Source organism: Octodon degus, unplaced genomic scaffold, assembly GCF_000260255.1.
Source record: "Octodon degus isolate 3935 unplaced genomic scaffold, OctDeg1.0 scaffold00012, whole genome shotgun sequence".
Classification (NCBI taxonomy): Eukaryota; Metazoa; Chordata; class Mammalia; order Rodentia; family Octodontidae; genus Octodon; species Octodon degus.
In genome coordinates, this window is record NW_004524588.1 from 15,024,924 (window position 1) to 15,045,086 (window position 20,163).

Genomic DNA, 20,163 nt, shown 5'->3' on the forward strand with positions numbered 1-20,163 from the left:
TTTTTTTTCATTGAGCTGTATAATTTAACAAAGTATAAAACTGGTTTTTTTCTGTTGTATTCATGATGTTACACATCTCTCACCAGTAAATTGAAAACATTTCCCTAACTTTAAAAATACACCTCTATGTTGTATTCAATCCCCAGTGCTTCTCCCCTTCCCCCAAAACCCCCACATACAATGTTAACAGGCGCTCCCAATATAATTAATTTCCCCATCCTTAGGCGACCACTTTATAATCTGTGTAGATTTACTACTGCTGAAAATTGCATGTAAATGAACTATGAAGTGTGATTTTTTTTTTTCGGGGGTAGGGTCTTTCATTTATCATGTTTACAAGATTGATCTGTGTTGGGACTGGGTAGATAGCTCAGTAGAATAAGCACTTGCCTGGTAAGCTCAAGGGCCTGAGTTCAATCCCCGGTTCTGCCAAAAAAAGATTGCTCTGTGTTATACCAGGTGTTAGTACTGCCATTCTAGAAATTTGGTAATACTGTGGTTTTTCCATTTTGCTTTTGCTTTGCTTTTTTTTTTTTTTTTAATTTTATTTATTCATTTAGTGTGTGTGTGTGTGTGTGTGTGTGTGTGTGTGGCCAGCTCAGCCCACCAGGGGGCAGGGCTAGCTGGCATGTGGTGCTGGGGGATTGAACCGCGGTTCCTGTGCTTTGCCAAGCTTGTTCCAAGTAGGTGCTTTAGACCACTGAGCCATCTCTCCAGCCCTTGTTTTGCTTTTTTGTCTACCTCCTTGTGTGGAGAATCAACACTGGACCTCTTATTTCTAGGCCGGTTCTCTAACAATGAGCTACATCTCCAGCTCTTTTGTATAATATTGTGGGATTGAGTCTCGCAAAGTTGCCCAGACTGGCTTCAAACTTGGCAGTCCTCCTGCCTCAACCTCCTAAGGAGCTGAGATCACAAGTGGGTACAACGCCACCTGGCGGTTTTACATTATTCTACTGACTAATGTCTTGAGCCTCTTTTTTTGTGTGCTTATTAGTGCTTTATATATCTTCTTTAAAGAAAGATCATTCATATGTTTTGTCTGTTTATTATCTTTATTATTGCCCTCTAGGAGTTTACTATATAGTTTGGTTTCTAGTCCCTTATCAGATACATGATTTGCAAATATTTTATTCCATTTTATTAGTTGTCTTCACTTTTTTTTTAAGTCTACTTAAAAGCATAAAAGTTTTAAATTTTGATGTTCCATTTCTTTTTTCTTTGGTTGTGTATTTTAACATAGTCACAAAAGGGCCATAATTCATATGTCTGTCAGGCAGCTTTGATTTGAACTCAAGCCTTCTTGCCAGCTCAGTCTCTCTCTCTCTCTCTCCACCTCTCCACCTCTCTCCCTTTCTCTTTTTCTCTTTCTCTCGCGCTCTCTCTCTTTCTTTCTTTCTCTTCCTCTTTCTCTTTCTTTCTTTCTCTTCCTCTTTCTCTCTCTTTCGGTACTGAGAATCAAACTTGACCTCTTGCTTGCCAGGCAAGCACTGTGCTGCTGAGGTACATCCCTAATTCATACTGCTAATGATATATGTATGGCTGTCACTTTGGGTGGCTTGTTCTGCTTGCAGGGAGGGAGGGAGTGTGTTGCTTTTTGGTTTTAGAGAAGGTTTTGCTATGCAATTCAAGATGGCCTTAAAATCATTTTGTAGCCCAGGCTGGCCATAAATTTACTGCAGTTCTCTCACCTAGGCCTCCTGAGTGCTGGGACTCCAGGTGTGCACCACCGTGCCAGCCGCTCAGAGTCTTTGATTACATGAATGCAAAGAAAAGGTTTGACTTAGCAGACCAGATTTAGCATATTAGTCTCTTAAGGAAAACATTAAAATGGTATAGAAGATGTAATGCTCTTAATTTGTGGTTTAGCAGTAATAAATAATGCACCATAATGAAATATTTGTAAGACTTACATGTTAAGATTAGAGAATTAATTATTGATAAACTAACTATAAATTTATTGATTTAATGAAAAAAAAATTTTTTTTTTGTTCCTTTTTCAGGGCAGGTTTGGCTGGCTTGAGTTGTGGGGATCAGACCACAGCAACCTGAGCCTGACTGCTTTGTTGAAGCAGCCACTTAAAGAACTGAGCTAGGGGGCAGGCCCCCTGATTTAATGAAATTTTAAAATTTGGCTATTATAATAATTTATATTTGGGTAGTAATTATACAAGTTCAGGTAGCTAAGTAGATATGGTCCACTTAGAGACTTTTTAGTAACTTTATTAGAAAAAAGACCAATGAAAGTGGACCATTTTCTACCCCCTGGATACAGGCTGCCTGGTGGAATAGTAACACATGCTCAAGCTGGCAGGAACACATTAGTGTTGTATCTAAGAAATCATTGCTCAGCCAGGCCTGCAAGTTTTGTTTGAGTTTTTTCATTTAGATCTTTGATCCATTTGAGTTAATTTTTGAACGTGGTGTGAAGGGTCAGATTTTGTTCTTTTCTGTGTGGATATCTGGTTCAATTGTTCATTGCAAATGTATAGGACCACAGTTGATTTTTAGATATTCTTCTAGTATCCTGCTATCTCATTGAATTTACTCTTTTTTTGTGTGAATTCCTTACGATTTTCTATTTAAGACATGTCATCTGCGAATAAAAGTAGTTTGACTTTTTGTTTTCCAAACAGGGTGCTTTTATTTCAATTTCCTAGTTGTCTGGATAGAACTTCCCGTATAATTTTATTTTGAATACAAGTAGCAAGAGCAAGCCTAGTGTGGTAACACAGGCTAGTAATCCAGCTACTTGGGAAACTGATAAAGGATCTCAAGTCTCCCCAACCTGTACAATGTAGTAAAAACCCTATCTCAAAATAAAGTAAAAAGGATTGAGGATCATTTCCTCATGTTAGCTCTGCCCTGGAAGGCCCTAGGGTGGGTTCTTGGCACCATTGAATAAGCAAAGATAAGAAGGAAATGGCAAGAGCAGACATCCTTCTGTTATTTCTGCTTTTGTAGAGAATGCTTTGAATCTTTACCATTGACTATGTCAGATATTTTTATCAAGCTCAGAAAAGCCCCTTGTCCTAGTGTTTTTTATTGTGAAAAGTTGCTAGATTACATCACATTGTTTTTCTACCTACATTAAAGAAATAGTGATTTTTGTCCTATATTAATATAGCATATCAAAAGGATTTGTGAAGAATTGGTGTTAATTCTTCTGAAGTTTCATGGAAGTTACCAATAAGGTGATTTAGTCCTGAGTTTTCTTCATGGCCAGTGTTTTAAATGTTTACGTTATTTTTTTTTTTGTGTGTACAGTGCTTGGGATTGAACCCAGGGCCTTCTCAATGAGTTACATTTCCAATACTTTCCATTTTTTATTTTGACATAGGGTCTCAGTAAATTGCACAGGTGCCCAGACTGGGCTTGAACTTGTAAAATAATCTTTCCTTCTTAGCTTCCCAGAGTGCTAGACTGTAGGCATTTCCCCCTGTGCTTGGCTGATTTTGAGCTATTGCTTGGTTGGTCTACCTATTGTTTTGTTGTTGTTGTTTTATTTTTGGCTTTTCAGAGAAACAACTTTTGGTTTCATTGGTTTTTTAAATCTTTTATTTCTATTCTAATATTTTCTTCTGCTTGCTGTGGGTTTAGTTTGTTCTTTCATTAGTTTCTTAAGGTGCAAGATTAGGTTATTGATTTAAGATTTTTCATACATTCATACTTTATACCATACACTATTTTAGCTGTATTTCATAAATGTTGGTATATCATGCTTTGTTTTATCTCAGTATTTTCTAATTTCTTTTTCTTTTTTGACTTTATATAGAAGCATGTTTATTTTCCTCATGTTCGTGAAATTTCTACATTTTCTTATGTTACTGACTGCTAATTTCATTCCATTGTGGTCAAAGAGCATACTCTACACTTCAGGCTTTTTAAACATGTGGAGTCTTGTTTTATATCATAATACATCATCTGTACTGAATACTTCATCTGTACTTGAGTAAAACATGGCTTCTGTTAGTGTTGAATGTTCTAAGATGTGAGGTCTGGTTAGTTTACAGTGTTTTTCAGACTTATGTGTTATGTGCTTGTTATTAAAAGTACAGTTTTGGAGTCTCTACCTTGTATTATTGAATTGTCCAATTCTTATTCCACTTCTGTCAGTGTTTATGTTTTGGGGACTCAGTTGCTGGGTGCGACTGTGGTAATTTTTTTTTGATGGATTGACCATTTTATAATCTTTATAGTAACTTTTGTCTTATTGTCTGCTTTATCTGATATTAATATAATTTCTTCAGTTGCTAGTTTGCATTTGGTAACTTTGCTCTTATATAGTGCCATTGTCTTTCTCCTCCTTGAACTAAAAGTCATAAATGCCTATATGTATTTGTCTTTCTAAGCAAAAGATAAAAAGTTACATCTAAAATCCCCACCCCAATATATGCATTTTTGGAAACAGTCTCAAAGCTAGTTCAGGCTAGCATTGAGCTTGGCTTGTACTCCTACCTCAGCCTTCCAAGTGTTGGCATTACAGAAATAATCCACAGCACCCAGCTTATTTTATATTTACCTTTGTAGTTATCTTTACCAGTGTTGTTTTATGTAGATTCAAATTATTCTCCAGGGTCTTTCACTTTAGTTGGAAGGACTTTCCTTTTAATGTTTGTTATAGGGCAAGTCTACTAGCAGCAAATTTTGATCTTGTTTTTATCTTCAAATACATTTATTTTTCTGATTTGGGATGAGAATTTTTGTGAGATGCAGGCTTGTTAAGATTTTTCTGTCATGTCTATTTGGGGTGAGTACCAAGCCACTGAGCTAAATCCCCTCTGTAGGGCTGGCCAGATCTGCCATATAGCTCAGCGGATTAAAGTGCCAGCTTAGGCAGATGCAGGGAGCGGGGTTCAATCCCTGGTTTGCCATGCCAGCCCCTCTCCCTGGGTATGGTGGCACGCACCTGTAATCCCAACACTTGGAGGCTGAAAACAGGAGGACACTACGAGTCCAGTCTGTGTAGTGAGACCCTGTAGACCTTGTACTAGATACATTAAAAAAAAAAAAAAATCCCCTCTGTATTGTCTTTAGGGCTGGTGAGATGGCTCAGTGGTCTAAAGCACCTACTTAGAACAAGCTCAGCAAAGCACAGGGACTGCCTGGTGGGCTGAGCTGGCCACACACACACACACACACACACACACACAAAGTAAAATGTATTGTCTTTAAATACCATTTCACTGCATTGAGGCCCTCTGCTGTAAAGCTAGCTTTTAATCTTGTTAAGTGTGCTTATGTGTATTTAATCAGTTCTCTCCTGGTGCTTTCAAGATTCTTTGCCTTTTTACAGTTTGATTATATATCTAGGTATGGATGTCTTGAATATATACTACTTGGAGTTTATTAAACATCCTTGAGTTGGAGAGAGTTTTTCCTTAAATTTAAGGAATTTGGAGGATATTATTTATTTTATTTTATTTTATTTTATTTTATTTTATTTTATTTTATTTTACTGGTACCAGGAATTGAACTCCAGACCTTACGCTGGCCAGGCAGGCACTTATGCCACTGAGCTATCTCTCCAGCACTATTTTTAATTTTTTAGAGAGAATACAAAATAATGAAAATACAAACAGAAGCACTACAGAATTTCACTAAACAAAATAATATACAAATTGGTCAATATTTGTTGTATTGCATAGTGTTGTCTTCAAATTAGTTGTTAAATTATCAGATATATACATAAATATGCAAAATTGAGGAGAAAGTTATAAGAATTAAAAAGAAAAAAATTTTAAGAATTAACTGCTCCTTTCCACAGACCAGCAGAAATCAGCAGATATTATTTCTTCATATAGTCTTTCTGACCCTGTCATCCTGGAGTAATCATTATGCTTATGTTCCCACACATAACAGTGTCTTACAAATCTGAGACACTGTATTTTTTATTTTTCATCATTCTTTTTATTTCCATTCCTAAACCAGATAACTACAGTTATGTTTAAGCTTGTTGATTCTTCTATATTCTAAAATCTGTTCAGCCCCTTCTAGTGAATGTTCTGTTTCAGTTAACATATGAGAAGTATTTTATACTTTTCAAATTCAGAATTTTGATTCAGTTATTGGTATTTACTATTTGGTCAGACAGCATCTTCAGATTTCCAAGTGTGATTTCATTTAGTTCTCTGAATTAATTTGAAAATCATTCATTTAAAGTCTTAAATTTAATGCCTGAGCTTCCTTCAGGATTGTTTCTATCAACTGTGCCCTCCTGCCCTCTTATAGGAGTCACTCTTGTTTGTGTGTGTATATAAGACTGGGCAATTTAAATAATACAGTGTGACAGTTTTTGTAATCTAATTCTCCTTTCTCCATGTTTATTATTTTAGCTGTTGCTTGTTAGTGAATTTGCTGAACTATGTTTTTCCATTTTAAAATGTATAGTATGTGCTTGCAGTGTGTGCATTTTACGGTTTTCTTGGGGAATTGGTTAGTGCATGTAATACAGCTTTTTTTTTTTAAATAATCTTCCCTCTCCCCTCTTGCCTTCCTCCTGTAACTCCCCTTTCCCCTTTTTCTTGTTGATATTATTAATCTTAGTTCATGTCTATGGCATATGATGTCCACATTCGTTGACGTTATTGGGATCCTGTATGTGGCATTTCTTCATTCTGCATACTTTCCCCTCACCTCTCACCCTTGGCCTCCTGGAGCACTTCCCTTCTATCTGCAAGAGATCCATCCCCTTGTCTTCTCCTATCCTTTCTGTGTTTTTCTCTTAGTTTGTACTTGGCCTTCTCAGATGAGAGACGCCAGTTAAAAAACAACAAGTACTGATGTGGTTGTGGTAAAAGAGAAACCCTCCTACATTGCTGATGGGAATATAAACTAGTACAAGCATTTTGGAAATCCGTATGGAGATTTCTCAAAGAACTAAAGTTAGAAATTCCATATGACCTAGCTATCTCCCTTCTAGGTATCTTCCCTAGCTATCTCCCTTCTAAGTATCTTCCCCAAAATATCTTCCCCAGCAATACATCCATCTCAGTGTTTATAACAGCAATATTCATAATAGCTAAATCCTAGAAACCTCCTGCATATCCACCAACAGATGATTGGATAAATAAAATGGGTACAGAAGTACTACTCTGCTGTAAAGAACAAATTTGAGCATTTGTAGGAGAGTGAATGCACCTGGAAAATATAGCGGTAAGTGAAATAAGTCAAACACCCAGTACGAATACTGCGTGGTCAACTTGGTGTTCTATAAAGAGGTTTTTGGGATTTTTTACTTTTTGAGACAGGATCTCACTATGCAGTTCAGACTAACCTTAGACTCATTCTGTAGCCTAGTCCGGCCTTGAACTCAAAGCAGTCCTCCTACATCAGTCTCCTCACTGCTGAGATTATAGGCGTGTACCAGTATGCCTGGTTTAAGAGTTGATAGTGATGGAACACTGGTTTCCTTAAATGGGAACAACTTTTTCAACCTTTACTGATTAAGTTAAACGTGTTTTTAGACTGAGACCCTGAACATCCTATAGACCCTTCCCTAAAATACAAAAAAAAAAAAAAGCCATCCATTTTATGAACTTTACTTTGTTGTGCAATACAGCCTATTGTTTTCTGGGCAAGTAATTTGGCTTGGAGCTCCATTTATGCTTCTGGTATTTGCTTTAGCATTTTCAATAGCAGTTTTAACAAAAATGCAAAAGTTGCTGAAAGTACTTACATTTTATTTTCCCTTTAGGTTACTTACAACAAGAAAACCTCACTTCTACTTGCCAGACCTTTATATTAGAAAGTTCAGATTTAAAAGAATATGCAGAACACTGTACAGATGAAGGCTTTATTCCAGCTTGCTTACTGGTGAGTTACTTGTTGCATAAAGGAGAAATTTCATCATTGACCACATGAGGGACTGAACACTGTCTTTATATTTATTTATTTATTTATTTATTTATTGCGTGTGTGGGTGTGTGTGGGTATGTGTATGTGGCCAGCTCAGCCCACCAGGGGGGCGGAGCTGGCTGGCATGTGGTGCTGGGGGATTGAACCGCGGTCCCTGTGTTTTTGCTTAGCTTAGCTTGTACTAAGTAGGTGCTTTAGACCACTGAGCCATCTCACCAGCCCTGAACACTGTCTTTAAAGTCAGCTCCTCAAAGCCAAGTGTAGCAGCCTCACAGCTACTTAGGACGCTGAAGTGGGAGGATTACTTGAGCCTAGGAATTTGAAAACAGTCTGATCAATAGAGAAATGTCCCATCTCGAAAAAAAAATTTAAAAATCAGCTCATCCACAAAGTCCAAATTGGCAGAAATTCAGTGGTTTATATTTATCCAGGACCGAGAAGACTCAAAAAAAGGTCAGCTCTTCTTTCACATGTTTATGCTAAACCTATTAGTGAATTACAGCTTTGCCTCTTGAAAATTACAGTTTTTGGGGTCTTGTTGGTTTTTGTTTTTTTGGTTTTTCTTTTTTTCTTTTGTAGTGAAACTAGGTAGGGATCAAACCTAGGACCTTCACCTTGAGCTATACCAAGCCTTTTTATGTTTTACTTATTTATTTTTCTTTTGAGGCAGTCGCTATATGATGGGCTTAAACTTGTAATCCTCCTGTCTCAGTAAGAATCCAGTTTTAAATGACACTCTCATCCTGATTAGTTTCACTAATGCTTATTTCTAACTTTTTTTAATAGAGTTTTAGTTGGCTTACGTTGTCACCTATTAAGTAAATATCACTTAACCAACAGAGCATCATTTGGTATATGATAGATACATTTAAGATTATGTTATCTCATATAGCATTTGTCATTCCATTTTAAACATGGCTCCTTAGGGATGCTTTACCATAACAAGTGATTTTCTAAATAGGGAACCTAAAATAATTCTTTAAAAACTACAGTTGATCAAGGTTATGACATATAATACATAGAAAAAACCATTGTATTTCTACATACACAGTGAAGAATTAGGATTTAAATTTTTAGTACCCATTTATAATACCAACAAACAACAAAATAGCTAATCTGATAAAATATTTAGGATCCCTGTGTTCAAAACTGCATGAAAGAAATCCAAGGTATAACCAAACAAAAATGAGTTTTGTTTTTATGTGATGACTCAATATTGTTGTCAGTTCTCCATAATTTATTATAGATTTGTCACATGTAAAATCTCCATAACAATTATGTATATAGGAACTTGCAGAACTGTAAATTTTATAAGGGAAATGGAACAATTCTGAAAAATAAGTTGAAAGACTAAGATGTCAGAATCTTCAAGGTTAAGCTTAACAGTAAGGAACAGTTCAGAGGGGACCAAAGAGACATGATGTCTAAATGCAAGTTTTATTTTAGGTTGGATTTTTCTTTTTTCTTTTTGCTGGCTCAGCCTGCCCTGAGGGTGGGGCTCACATGGCATGTGGAGCAAAGATCAAACTCAGGTTCCTTGAGCTTGCCTAAGCAGGTGCTTTAGACTGCTGAGCTAACTCATTACTACATGCACAGTGAAGAATTAGGATTTAAATTTTTAGTACTCATTTATAATACCAACAAACAACAAAATAGTTAATCTGATAAAATATTTAGGTTGGATTTTAAAACAAAATTTTCCCACTAATGTGGGAAAAATGCATGTGGTTTCATAAGATGATAGCATTCTAGGATGCTGAGTGAGGGCTGTTACAGGAAGTCAGAACTACCTATGGAATTTTTTACTGATTTTTTTGTTTTGTTTTGTTTTTTTAAGGACAGGGTATACAGGGTCTCACTGCATAGATTGGACTCATGATTCTCCTGTTTACAGCCTCCCAGGTGCTGGGATTACAGGCACGCGCCACCATGCCCAGTCTCAGTCGCCTCCACAGTGCACCCCTTGAGTGGTGCCAGCACAGCAAGCCCAGGGATTGAACTCCTGGCCCCTGCGTCTGCCTAAGCAGGCACTGCAATCCACTGAGCTATTTGGCTGGCCCTCTTTACTGACTCATCAAGTACTAAAAAGCTAAAAACTTAAAAATCTTGTAACATAAGTATAGATAAATAATCATGTCCCTTTTCTTAGATAAGCAAACCAAAGTTCAGAAGAGTTAATTATATGCATAATGTCCTATTCAAATAGATAATGCTCTTTACCCTTAGAAGATGTGATTGGGGCTGGTGAGATGGCTCAGTGGTCTAAAGCACCTACTTAGAACAAGCTAAACTAAGCAAAGCACAGGGACCGCAGTTCAATCCCCCAGCACCACATGCCAGCCAGCCCTGCCCCCTGGTGGGCTGAGCTGGCCACACACACACTAAATAAATAAATAAATAAATATTAAAAAAAAAAAAAGAAGATGTGATGAGACCCATAATGTAAGTGATGTCCTTTCTGATAACTTTGTTTACCCTTTCCTCATCAGCTCTTCTATAATCCATATCTTTTATTAGTTTTTGAATAATGTCTCATGGTGGGAAATTAATTGGTAGTGTTACATGATTTTAGTAATATGTGATCTTTTCCTTTTCAGTCCTTATTTGGAAAAAACTTGACAACAATTTTGAATGAATATGTAGCTATGAAAGCAAAAGGTAAAAACTCAAGTTCAGGGATTTTTTTTGTTTTTGTCTTATTAGTTCTATATAGCATTTGTCTATTAGTATCTTTTAGAAAGTTTCTAATTAAAACATCTCAAAACATTGAGAAAACTTTAATTATGATGACAAATCTTAGTAAGAAACATCTAATTCATTTGTGTTCACATTGAGTAATACAAAATTTATAAAAATCTGAATATTAACAAATACAAAAATAAGACATAAACTCTTGTAACTCCAGGTTACCTATACTAATAAGCAGGCATTGCTGCATGTTACAAAGTTCAAAATCATTTTAATTTTAAGTTCTGTGTATGTAAAATTTATTTATTTATTTTTTTGCGGAACTGGGAATTGAACTCAGGCCCTTGAACTCAGGGAAGCACTTATTCCACTGAACCATCTCCCCGGCCCCCTGTGTATGTAAAATTAAAGATGGAGCCAGTTGTAAAATCCTGGCTCTTAATATATTTCCCGAAAAGTAAGACTGGGTCTTAAATTTTTGCTCCAAAACACACAATTGGGCTCATTTTGGGGAGAAGTCTTTTCTTTTTTTTCTTCTTTTCCATGTACAAAAATCCACATTTATTTGAATACAGTCATGTCATGTTCTTCTGGAACCTCAGAGCTCTCCAGATCCCAGGTTCTGTCCTAACTCTGCTGTAGAACCCTTGGCTCCAATCTCCCATGTGCAGCACGAGCACATAAGTGAGCACTACTTGCCCAGGTAGTCTGCAGTTGCATGGGCAGAACAGCTACAGCCTTCTACAGCTTAGGCTTCTCCAACTTTCCCTTAAATCAAGTGTTAATTGAAAACTTCTGAGATAAGAGTAGCAGTGAAAATGATGACAAAGTGGCAAAACTATGCAGGCCCAAAAATTTTTATTTCACATAAGTACATAAATACATTCATTACAATACACTGCCTGTTGAATTATAAAGATTCATGTTAGACAGCCATATCCATGTGTTACCGAGTGTGCATGTTGTTCATGCACTGTCTGTGCTCTTGATTGGGACTTGGCAGTTGTCTCAAGTTCATCTGTTTACCCCTTGTCCAGAGATACCTGCTTGGGAATTTACAAATACTTAATTAAATTTATATTGATTTAATTAAATACTTAATTAAATTTATATTGATTTAATACTAGTGATGTTACTTATTTGTATATTAATACTGTTTTGTAATTCGGTACTTCTTCCCCATTAAGTGCATTTGTCTGGATGTCAGTCTTAACTGGGATTTGTTTTGGGGATATGGCTTGCAAGCAAACTGAAAAAACCATTTAATTCTTATTTTCCAGTTACAGCTTATTTGGGGGAGGGGAATATGGTAGTTACTAGAATAGAAAATAATATTTGCCTGAATTAATAGTGATGTAAAGGACAAATTCTGATGGTTGTTCTCTGTTACTGTTTCTGTGGCTTACAGCATTCATAAATTAGTGTTAAAGACTCAGCATAAAGTAATAACATAAGAGAAAGCTTAATACTTAAAGACTTTTAATAAGCATACTGCTAGATACTTTCATGTTTTATCGCATTTCATATGACTACCACCCCAGTGAGAGGTATTGTTTATATTTATTTTAAAATGCAGGGTATTAATTAAATTTCAACATTTATAAAGATTTTGTGCAAGCTTTATGATAATTATTTGTTATGCAACATTTTATTCACCTTCAAATATCAAATGATATCAGAAGATGAAAAAGTAGTTTGTTGTCTTACTAGCCCAAAAAAAGCATGAAATTATGGGCCTTAAGCTGCTGAATTTACATGGGTTTTCATTTCCATTCATATCATATCTGGTACCCAATGGCTGAAATAGAATTAAGCATCTTTCCTGGCCAGTTTTGAAACCTGCTTTTCAGTTCACAAAATGTCAGCAACGGGGAGAGGCTTTGTTTTACTGTGATTTGTGTCTTTGTTCAAGTTGAATGGTGAGTTTTCTCCAACTAAGTTTATTTCCTCTTGTAATTTAGAAACATCAAATGATGTCCCAGCAATAATGTCATCTCTGTGGAAGAGGTTAGACCATACACTTTCTCAGATCAGGTACTAATTAAAATGTCAATAATGATTGTGGAATGCAAGTATACTTTAAACCATTTTATTATGTATCATATAATACCTAATTTTTTTTTTAGTTCTAGAGTTTTTTGGTTTTATTTTCTAGTCACAGCTTATTTCATTGCCTTTGGTTGGAATAAATTGAGAAAAATTAATTTCTCTGTCTTTTTTGGCAGGGGTGGTTAAAGGAGTAGAGGTTCATTTGACTTATAGTTTGTGGAGATTTTGGTCTATAGTTAACTGACTTCAAGGCAAGGTGGTGTGGCAGAGAAGCAGCTCATGGCATAGCCAGTAAGCAGAGAGAAATCAACGGAGGGAGGTAGCCCCTGCTGGGTCTGGCCCTCTTCCACCAAGCCTCAGCTCCCAGGGTCACGTTGAGTTACTGCACTTGTCCATGGACTGATTCACTGAAGGGTATCATCCCTCTGTGACCAGTCGGGACATGTCCATAAAAAACACAACAAACCGAGAATTTCTGTATTGAGCTGTATACCCGGCCCATTTTTATTTTGAGGTGGAATTGCTCTTAAGTTGTCAGGTTGGGCTCACTATCCTGCCTCACCTCTTAAGAGTGGTGACATTACTGGCACACACTGGCTCAGCTTATCCTTTTTCCTTTTTTTTTTTTTGCAATGCTTGGGATCAAACTTGGGACCTTTTGCTTGCCAGGTAGGTGCTTATACCGCTGAGCCATCTTCCTACCCCTTGCTCAGCTTAAATAAATTACAAAGTATTTATAGAGAAAGAAGTAGAAGTATAGAGAAGCCAAATGACATTACCAAGGTTTTTGTATCAACTTAGAGGAGGATCTTGGACTGGAATGTTTCTTTTCCTAGCCCATTGTCAGTTCTCTTAACTATTACATATTCAGGGAATCAATATGTTGAACTCAGGCCCAGTTGATGCTCCCCTATTAAGAAATAACCTTGAAGAGTAATGCTACTTCTGTAGTCTTTCTTTAGAATTTTCTTATGATATTAATGCCTGGTTTCTACCTATTTAGGCTTGAAATGCCAATTTCAGGGGTTAACATCATTGGTATCAACTTTTTTATAAGATCTCTTATTTGACTATCGAGTCTATTATAAAAATCATAGTTTCTTCCCTTTTCTCCCAGAAATACAAGTGAGTATCCCATCTAACTTCAGCAGATACCTCCATCTAGCTTCAGCAAAGGTTTTGTTTTCTTCTCATTTAAACTGCTTTAACACCACCAGATGCTTTTGTGCTAACCTGAACTACACCTGCATTTGGTAATCTTATCTTTGTGTTTCCTGTTCCTGACTTATGTTTCCCGTCCTCACAGATAATCTTTAAAAGAATTCACAGTTTAGTGTTTATAAATACTGTGTATTTTACTGAGGTATTTTATTGGCACAATTTTACATAAAGAGAAAGGATTATTCTCTTTTTTAAACAGTACTATGATTGAACCTAGCCTTGTCACACTAAGCCCCAGCCCTTTTTATTTATTTTGAGACAGTTTCTCACTAAATTGTCCCAGGCTGGACTCTAAAACTTGAGTCCACTCTGGCTCGACCTCCTAGTATACTAGGATTATAAGCATGTGCCACCATGCCTACCAAAAGGAACGATTTTTAGCCAAGTTTTTTTCTCTTAAGTTTTACATATTTTTAAAAGTGATACATTCAAAGTGGCTCTTTATGATGAATATTTACTTGACACATTTTTAGGTCAAGGATACTGTCTGTACTGCTTACCAAATGCATAGCCTGGTAATTATAATGCACAGTGAAAGAATTAGCTTGTGTTTTCAGGTTTCCTGTTTGCTTTTCTCTTTGCTTAGAGTTTGAACAAGATCTGTCATAGTCAGATTTACTAAAGACATCATTATCATGTCACTTGCCATGAACTTTGGGATTCTAAAGTACTGACGTGTGTGAAATCAGTTTCCTTTTGAAAAAGCCTTGATAAATATAATTGAAAAATGTTATACTTCATATATAGTTTACTTAAATGTTTGGAATTCCTAAAACCACATCAAATTGTATTCCTAAAGTCAAAGCACTCTAATCCACATTGAAATGAATGGAAGCCTCATTACTAAGATTATGTTATTATGAGTGCAAGTGTGTTTATGTGCCACTCCTTTTCTCCTGATACAAAGCAGAATTGGTTACCAAGAAAATGTATTCATCTTTTGGGGGTTTTTTTGTGTTAAAAAGGTCTAGCATATTTTAACTCATAACTTACATAACTAAACCCAAGACTATCTTAGCAACAAAAATTTTCAATAAACTACTTTGTTTTATTTGTTAGGAGCATGCAAAGTTCCCCGGGGTTGGCTGCCAATCAAAGAGGTTGGTATTCAACTTTAAACAATGTTAAGAATTATTCTAAATTTTGTCTGGTGAACATTTCAGTTAATACAAATGCTAGCTATTTGTCTTGTTGAAATTACATTTTTGTAAAGTACAATTATTATCATATTAGGAAATATTTATTTTGTATGTATATATAAAGTATACTTGTATATTCTTTCATTGGCTCTCATAGTACCATCTTTAAATTCTTGTTTTACACTTTTAGATTTCTTTGTGAGGGTGTTAGCAGTATGAATTATTGCTAAACAGGGGCCATGAGATAGCTTAGTAGAATAAGCGCCTGTCTGGCAAGTGCAAGCAAGGTCCTGAGTTCAATCCCTGGTACCGAAAAAAAAAAATATTGCTGAACAGTTGTATTGCTGAATTTATATTTTGTTATGAAATTACCAAATAAATGTGATTTTTTTTTTTTTTTTAAGTGGAAATCAAACTCAGGAACTTGGGCAGGCACTATGCCACTGAGCTATGTCCCTGGCAAAGTTGACATTTTTAAGAACCATGTTTTCATTCTGTGGATCTAACGTTATGTAGTGCTGTGTCAGTAATTGAACATGTTGATATGTTAACTGCAAACTACTCTGACATTAATTTTAATGCTTATGTGTTTGCAGTCCGAACAAGAAATGGAATTGCAGAAATCAAACGACAAAGAAGGCTTGCATCTCAAGCAGCTCCTGCCAGTTCAGATTTGCTGATTTTACCTTATGTTTCAGCACCGTTTACTACTGCTCCTTCGACAGCTGCACAGCCTGTTCAGCCTGTTGGCCAAATTTCAGCTCCAATGAGGTCAAATTTTGTAGTGGTCAATCACTCTCAATCACAGGATACTGTAACTAGTAAGCTTAAATTTTGTCTCTTTAATTTTATTGTTAATCATGTAAGTGAGATAGGTCTGCTAATGCCCCTGTAGTATAGCATAGAATTATGTCCGAAGAGATGAGAGAAGCTTGACATGGACCAGACTGTAGGAAGCTTTATCATGATACAAAGTCTGGGAGTCAGTTTATTCTATAGTTTTTCATATTCCTAACCTATTTGAAATCTAACCTTGAATAGTCATTTTACATTTGGGATATTAAAAGAGAAGACCTTGGGGCTGGTGAGATGGCTCAGTGGTCTAAAGCACCTACTTAGAACAAGCTTAGCAAACACAGGACCGCGGTTCAATCCCCCAGAACCACATGCCAGCCAGCCCCGCCCCCTGGTGGGCTGAGCTGGCCACACACATAAATAAATAAAAATTAAAAAAAAAAAAAAGACCTTGCTGTGTTCGATTTTACACAGGATATACATTGCATTTCACCATGTCCTTATTTTTTTCATGTCTATCTGTACTCATGAAATAGGGAATGTCTTTCTTTCCATTATCCCTGCATTATTACTTGGTGAAGGTTCATATTTCTGGCTTAGTCTGAAAGCAAGAAATAAAGACAACATTCTTTATCTTGCTTATATATTTATTGTCTAGGGGAGCCACATGGAGTATGAGTATCAAGTAAAAAGCTAGTTGATAATGGAGTTGGAATTAGAATTCAGGGATTAGGACTCTCAGTTCACAATCCAGTCTTCTGTGTAACCAGAATTAGTTGCCATCCATTAAGAGTGCTCTCATTTCCATCTTTTCTACCCTCAAAACACTTTCTTTTTTATTTTATTTTATTTATGTGTGTGTGTGTGTGTGTGTGTGTGTGTGTGTGTGGCCAGCTCAGCCCACCAGGGGGCGGGGCTGGCTGGCATGTGGTTCTGGGGGATCGAACCGCGGTCCCTGTGCTTTGCTAAGCTTGTTCTAAGTAGGCGCTTTAGACCATTGAGCCATCTCCCCAGTCCCAAAACACTTTCTTGAACTTTTACATTCTGCCATGTATTTTGTATTTTATTGTAAAGCTTTAAAGTACACACTATAGTTTGTTAATATCTTGTACAGTGTGCTCCAAATAGATATCCAATGAGCGTTTATTGAATTTCATATAAAAGTAATCAGTAGAAAGCTGAGGTTACAGCTCAGCGGCATAAGCCTCCTGCCAGGCAAGCACAAGGTCCTGAGTTTGATTACCAGTACCAAAAAATAGTAATAATCAGTAGAGATTAGTCAGGTGTGGAGATACTCACCTGTAATCACAGCACTCAAATTGCTGAGGCAGGAGGATTGCTGAGAGTTTAAGGCCAGCCTAAACTACATAGTGAGACCGTGTCTCAAAACACAAAACAAAAAATGTAATGTATTTTCTCATGTTAAAGTTCCCTAGCTTACTGTTTTGTTTTCTAAAATACAGCTGGAGAGTCTTTAAATATTGTTCCTGGTCCTCAAGAAAAGAAGTCGCACGCCAGCTTAATGTCACCTGGTAGACGTAAAAGGCAAGTGATTTCTATAAAGAACATGTTGCCAATACTATTTAAAACACACAAATAATTTTATTTTTTATTTTTATGTATGTATTTATTTATTTTGTGTGTGTGTGGCCAGCTCAGCCCACCAGGGGGCGGGGCTGGCTGGCATGTGGTTCTGGGGGATCGAACCGCGGTCCCTGTGCTTTGCTAAGCTTGTTCTAAGTAGGTGCTTTAGACCACTGAGCCATCTCACCAGCCCCGTAAAACACACAAATAAAAAAAAAAAAGAATTTACCTGAGTTCAATCCCCAGTTCTGCCAAAAAAAAAAAAAAAAAAGAATTGTTAGCAGGATACTGATAGCCATTTCAGAAGGCATTATTTTTTCTCACATAATAACGTGAAAGTGTGTTGCATCCTTTATTGAATAGTTTTTTCTTTGACGGCACATGCCATAATGGTATGTCCTATAATTGTTGTTATCTCACATACTTCAGAATGCATGCTTTTTAAGTAAACAAATAATATCCTTATATTTTGTGGTTCAAAAATGAGTATTTTAGGTTTTTAAATTAATTTATGTCAGATTTTGAGGAAGTTTTTTTAAAAAAATTCTTTGGCCAGCTTCTCTGTTGGACAACATTTCAGGAAAAAAAAAATTTAAATTTTTGTTTGTTTTTATTTTTCCCATGAGTGGTTTTTGTTTTGTTTTGTTTTTTGAGTTCATGGTTACTGCTAATTATGGCTTACTTTATTACAAAATTCCTTATTGTGAGTTTGCTCACTTAACCACATAAAGATCTGTAAATATAATTTATTTTATTCTAATCTTCTCTAAACAGTAATCTTTTTGGCCTTATATGATTTTAAAATGGGTCATAGAGTCAGAGTTCATGTACTTAAGAATATAGTTAGTAAGTAATAAAATTAGACCTCAAATTTATTTCTCCTTCGTCTAAGTTTGGTAATGTTGTTCTATTTTGTTTGGTTTAAACTAAAAGATAGAACATACCTACCTATTCTACCAAAGTGATTAAAGTTTATCTCTATATGGGTAGTTAACATGGACTCTATGAGATGTAGTAGTGAAAAAAGTCTTTTCAAATGTGTTTCAGTGAATCACAAAGGAAAAATATTACTTTGTCTGGGCCTCACTCAACGATACGAAATTTCCAGGATCTAAATACATTTGCCGTAGAAAAAGTAAGTGGTGTTCCCAAAGTTTACCACTTGAAATACCCCTTAGGTTTAGAAGTATTGACAGTTACACAAATATGTGCGTGCATGTGTATACTAAGCACAGTGACTTCTAAAGATTGCAGTGGAATTGCCTTGGAATAGCGGATGGGGGTGTATAATTGTAGGAGGCAATGTATTCAGAATAGGTAGCATGGGCATGTGCCCCAAAGGAAGAATATATGTGTATGTGTGTATATATGTGTAAATATATACACTTTTTTTATCATTTATTTATTTGGTACAGGGTCTCACTACACAGCTCAGACTCATAGTGATCCTCCTGTCTCAGCCTCACCAGCCCTGGGATTACAGTCATGTGCCACCACACCTGGTTTCGGTGGCCAGTTCAGCATGTACTGGGGATCAAACCCCAGGTCCCTGAACTTGCCAGGGAGGCACTTAAACTGCCAAGGATCTCCCTGGCCTAAACATTTGTGTATTAAGAAACTGCAAATACTTTGTTTTTGCTGATTATTCAGTATAATAGAGCATTTTACTGGAGACGGGTTACTTAAAATCTTTTATAGTAAGCTAAAATGTGGAACTGCTCTCTAAGCAATGAAGAAAGAGTTGGTGAAAGATCTATGAAAACACTATGTTCAGATGTTGTGTTCGTGTGTTAATATGGATGGAGCTTCTGCAACTTGAGTTTTTCATTATACAAACTTTAGCTTCTAGTGATTGGGTTTTATTATGTGTTCTAGACATGTTCTCATTATGCTACATGCACTGGTTTCAAATTTTGGGCTCCTGGGCTCACTTTAGCTTCCTACATAACTGGGACTACTACAGCTGACTGAGATGGTAGTTTGTTACATAAGTAACATACTTTATGCTACCCTTATTTAATACTGACTTTCTTTTCCAGCAAATGGTTATTGAAAATGCACGAGAAAAAATACTAAACAACAAATCTCTCCAAGAAAAACTTGCAGAAAACATTAATAAGTTTTTGACAAGGTGAGTGGTATTTTTGAAATATTTAATTGTTTTTCTGTAAGTGTGTAATTTTGCTAGATTTTCCTTTCTGTGTTACAGTGATAACAATATTGTTCAAGTACCCAAGCAAGCAGATAGCAACCCTGCTGAAACAGAGGCTTCAATTGATGAGCTCCTAGGACTTCCGGTATGAATAAAGGGTGTGTGTGCACCCTCGTCTGTGTGTGTGTGTGTGTGTGTGTGTGTGTGTGTGTGTAGTATTTGTACTGACAGTTAAAATTGATATTTTAATTTTATTTCAAAACTGTTATGTAAAGACTTGATACGTAGTTTAAATTAAGAGCTAGGGCTGGCCAGATAGCTCAGCAGATTAAAGCGCCTACAAGCAGGTGTAAGGGCCAGGGTTTGATCCCCAGGCCTACCATGCTGGCTCCGCCCCCGGGGTGTGCTGAGATGACAATTAAGACTGGGCATGGTGGCACCCCTGTAATTCCAGCTCTTGGGAGGCTGTAAACAGGCAGATTACTATTGAGTCCAATCTAATAGTGAGACTTTGAACACCCTGTAGGCCCTTCCCTAAAATACCCAAAAAAATTAAGTAAAGAGGTAGCTAGTGGGGCTGGTGAGATGGCTCAGTGGTCTAAAGCACCTACTTAGAACAAGCTTAGCAAAGCACAGGGACCGCGGTTCAAACCCCCAGCTCCACATGCCAGCCAGCCC

The 20,163-nt window shown here is 36.5% G+C and overlaps 1 protein-coding gene across 1 annotated transcript in view; it reads left to right on the forward strand.

Moving 5' to 3' along the window:
* LOC101574711 (protein NPAT) overlaps positions 1–20,163 on the forward strand; it is a 50,343-nt gene that overhangs the window by 6,795 nt on the left and 23,385 nt on the right. The window contains exons 2-10 of the mRNA XM_023709500.1: positions 7,697–7,815; positions 10,455–10,515; positions 12,507–12,579; positions 14,875–14,915; positions 15,551–15,775; positions 17,213–17,294; positions 18,381–18,468; positions 19,373–19,464; positions 19,543–19,630. Coding sequence (XP_023565268.1) covers positions 7,697–7,815; positions 10,455–10,515; positions 12,507–12,579; positions 14,875–14,915; positions 15,551–15,775; positions 17,213–17,294; positions 18,381–18,468; positions 19,373–19,464; positions 19,543–19,630 — 869 coding nt within the window. The remainder of the gene's footprint in view (positions 1–7,696; positions 7,816–10,454; positions 10,516–12,506; positions 12,580–14,874; positions 14,916–15,550; positions 15,776–17,212; positions 17,295–18,380; positions 18,469–19,372; positions 19,465–19,542; positions 19,631–20,163) is intronic.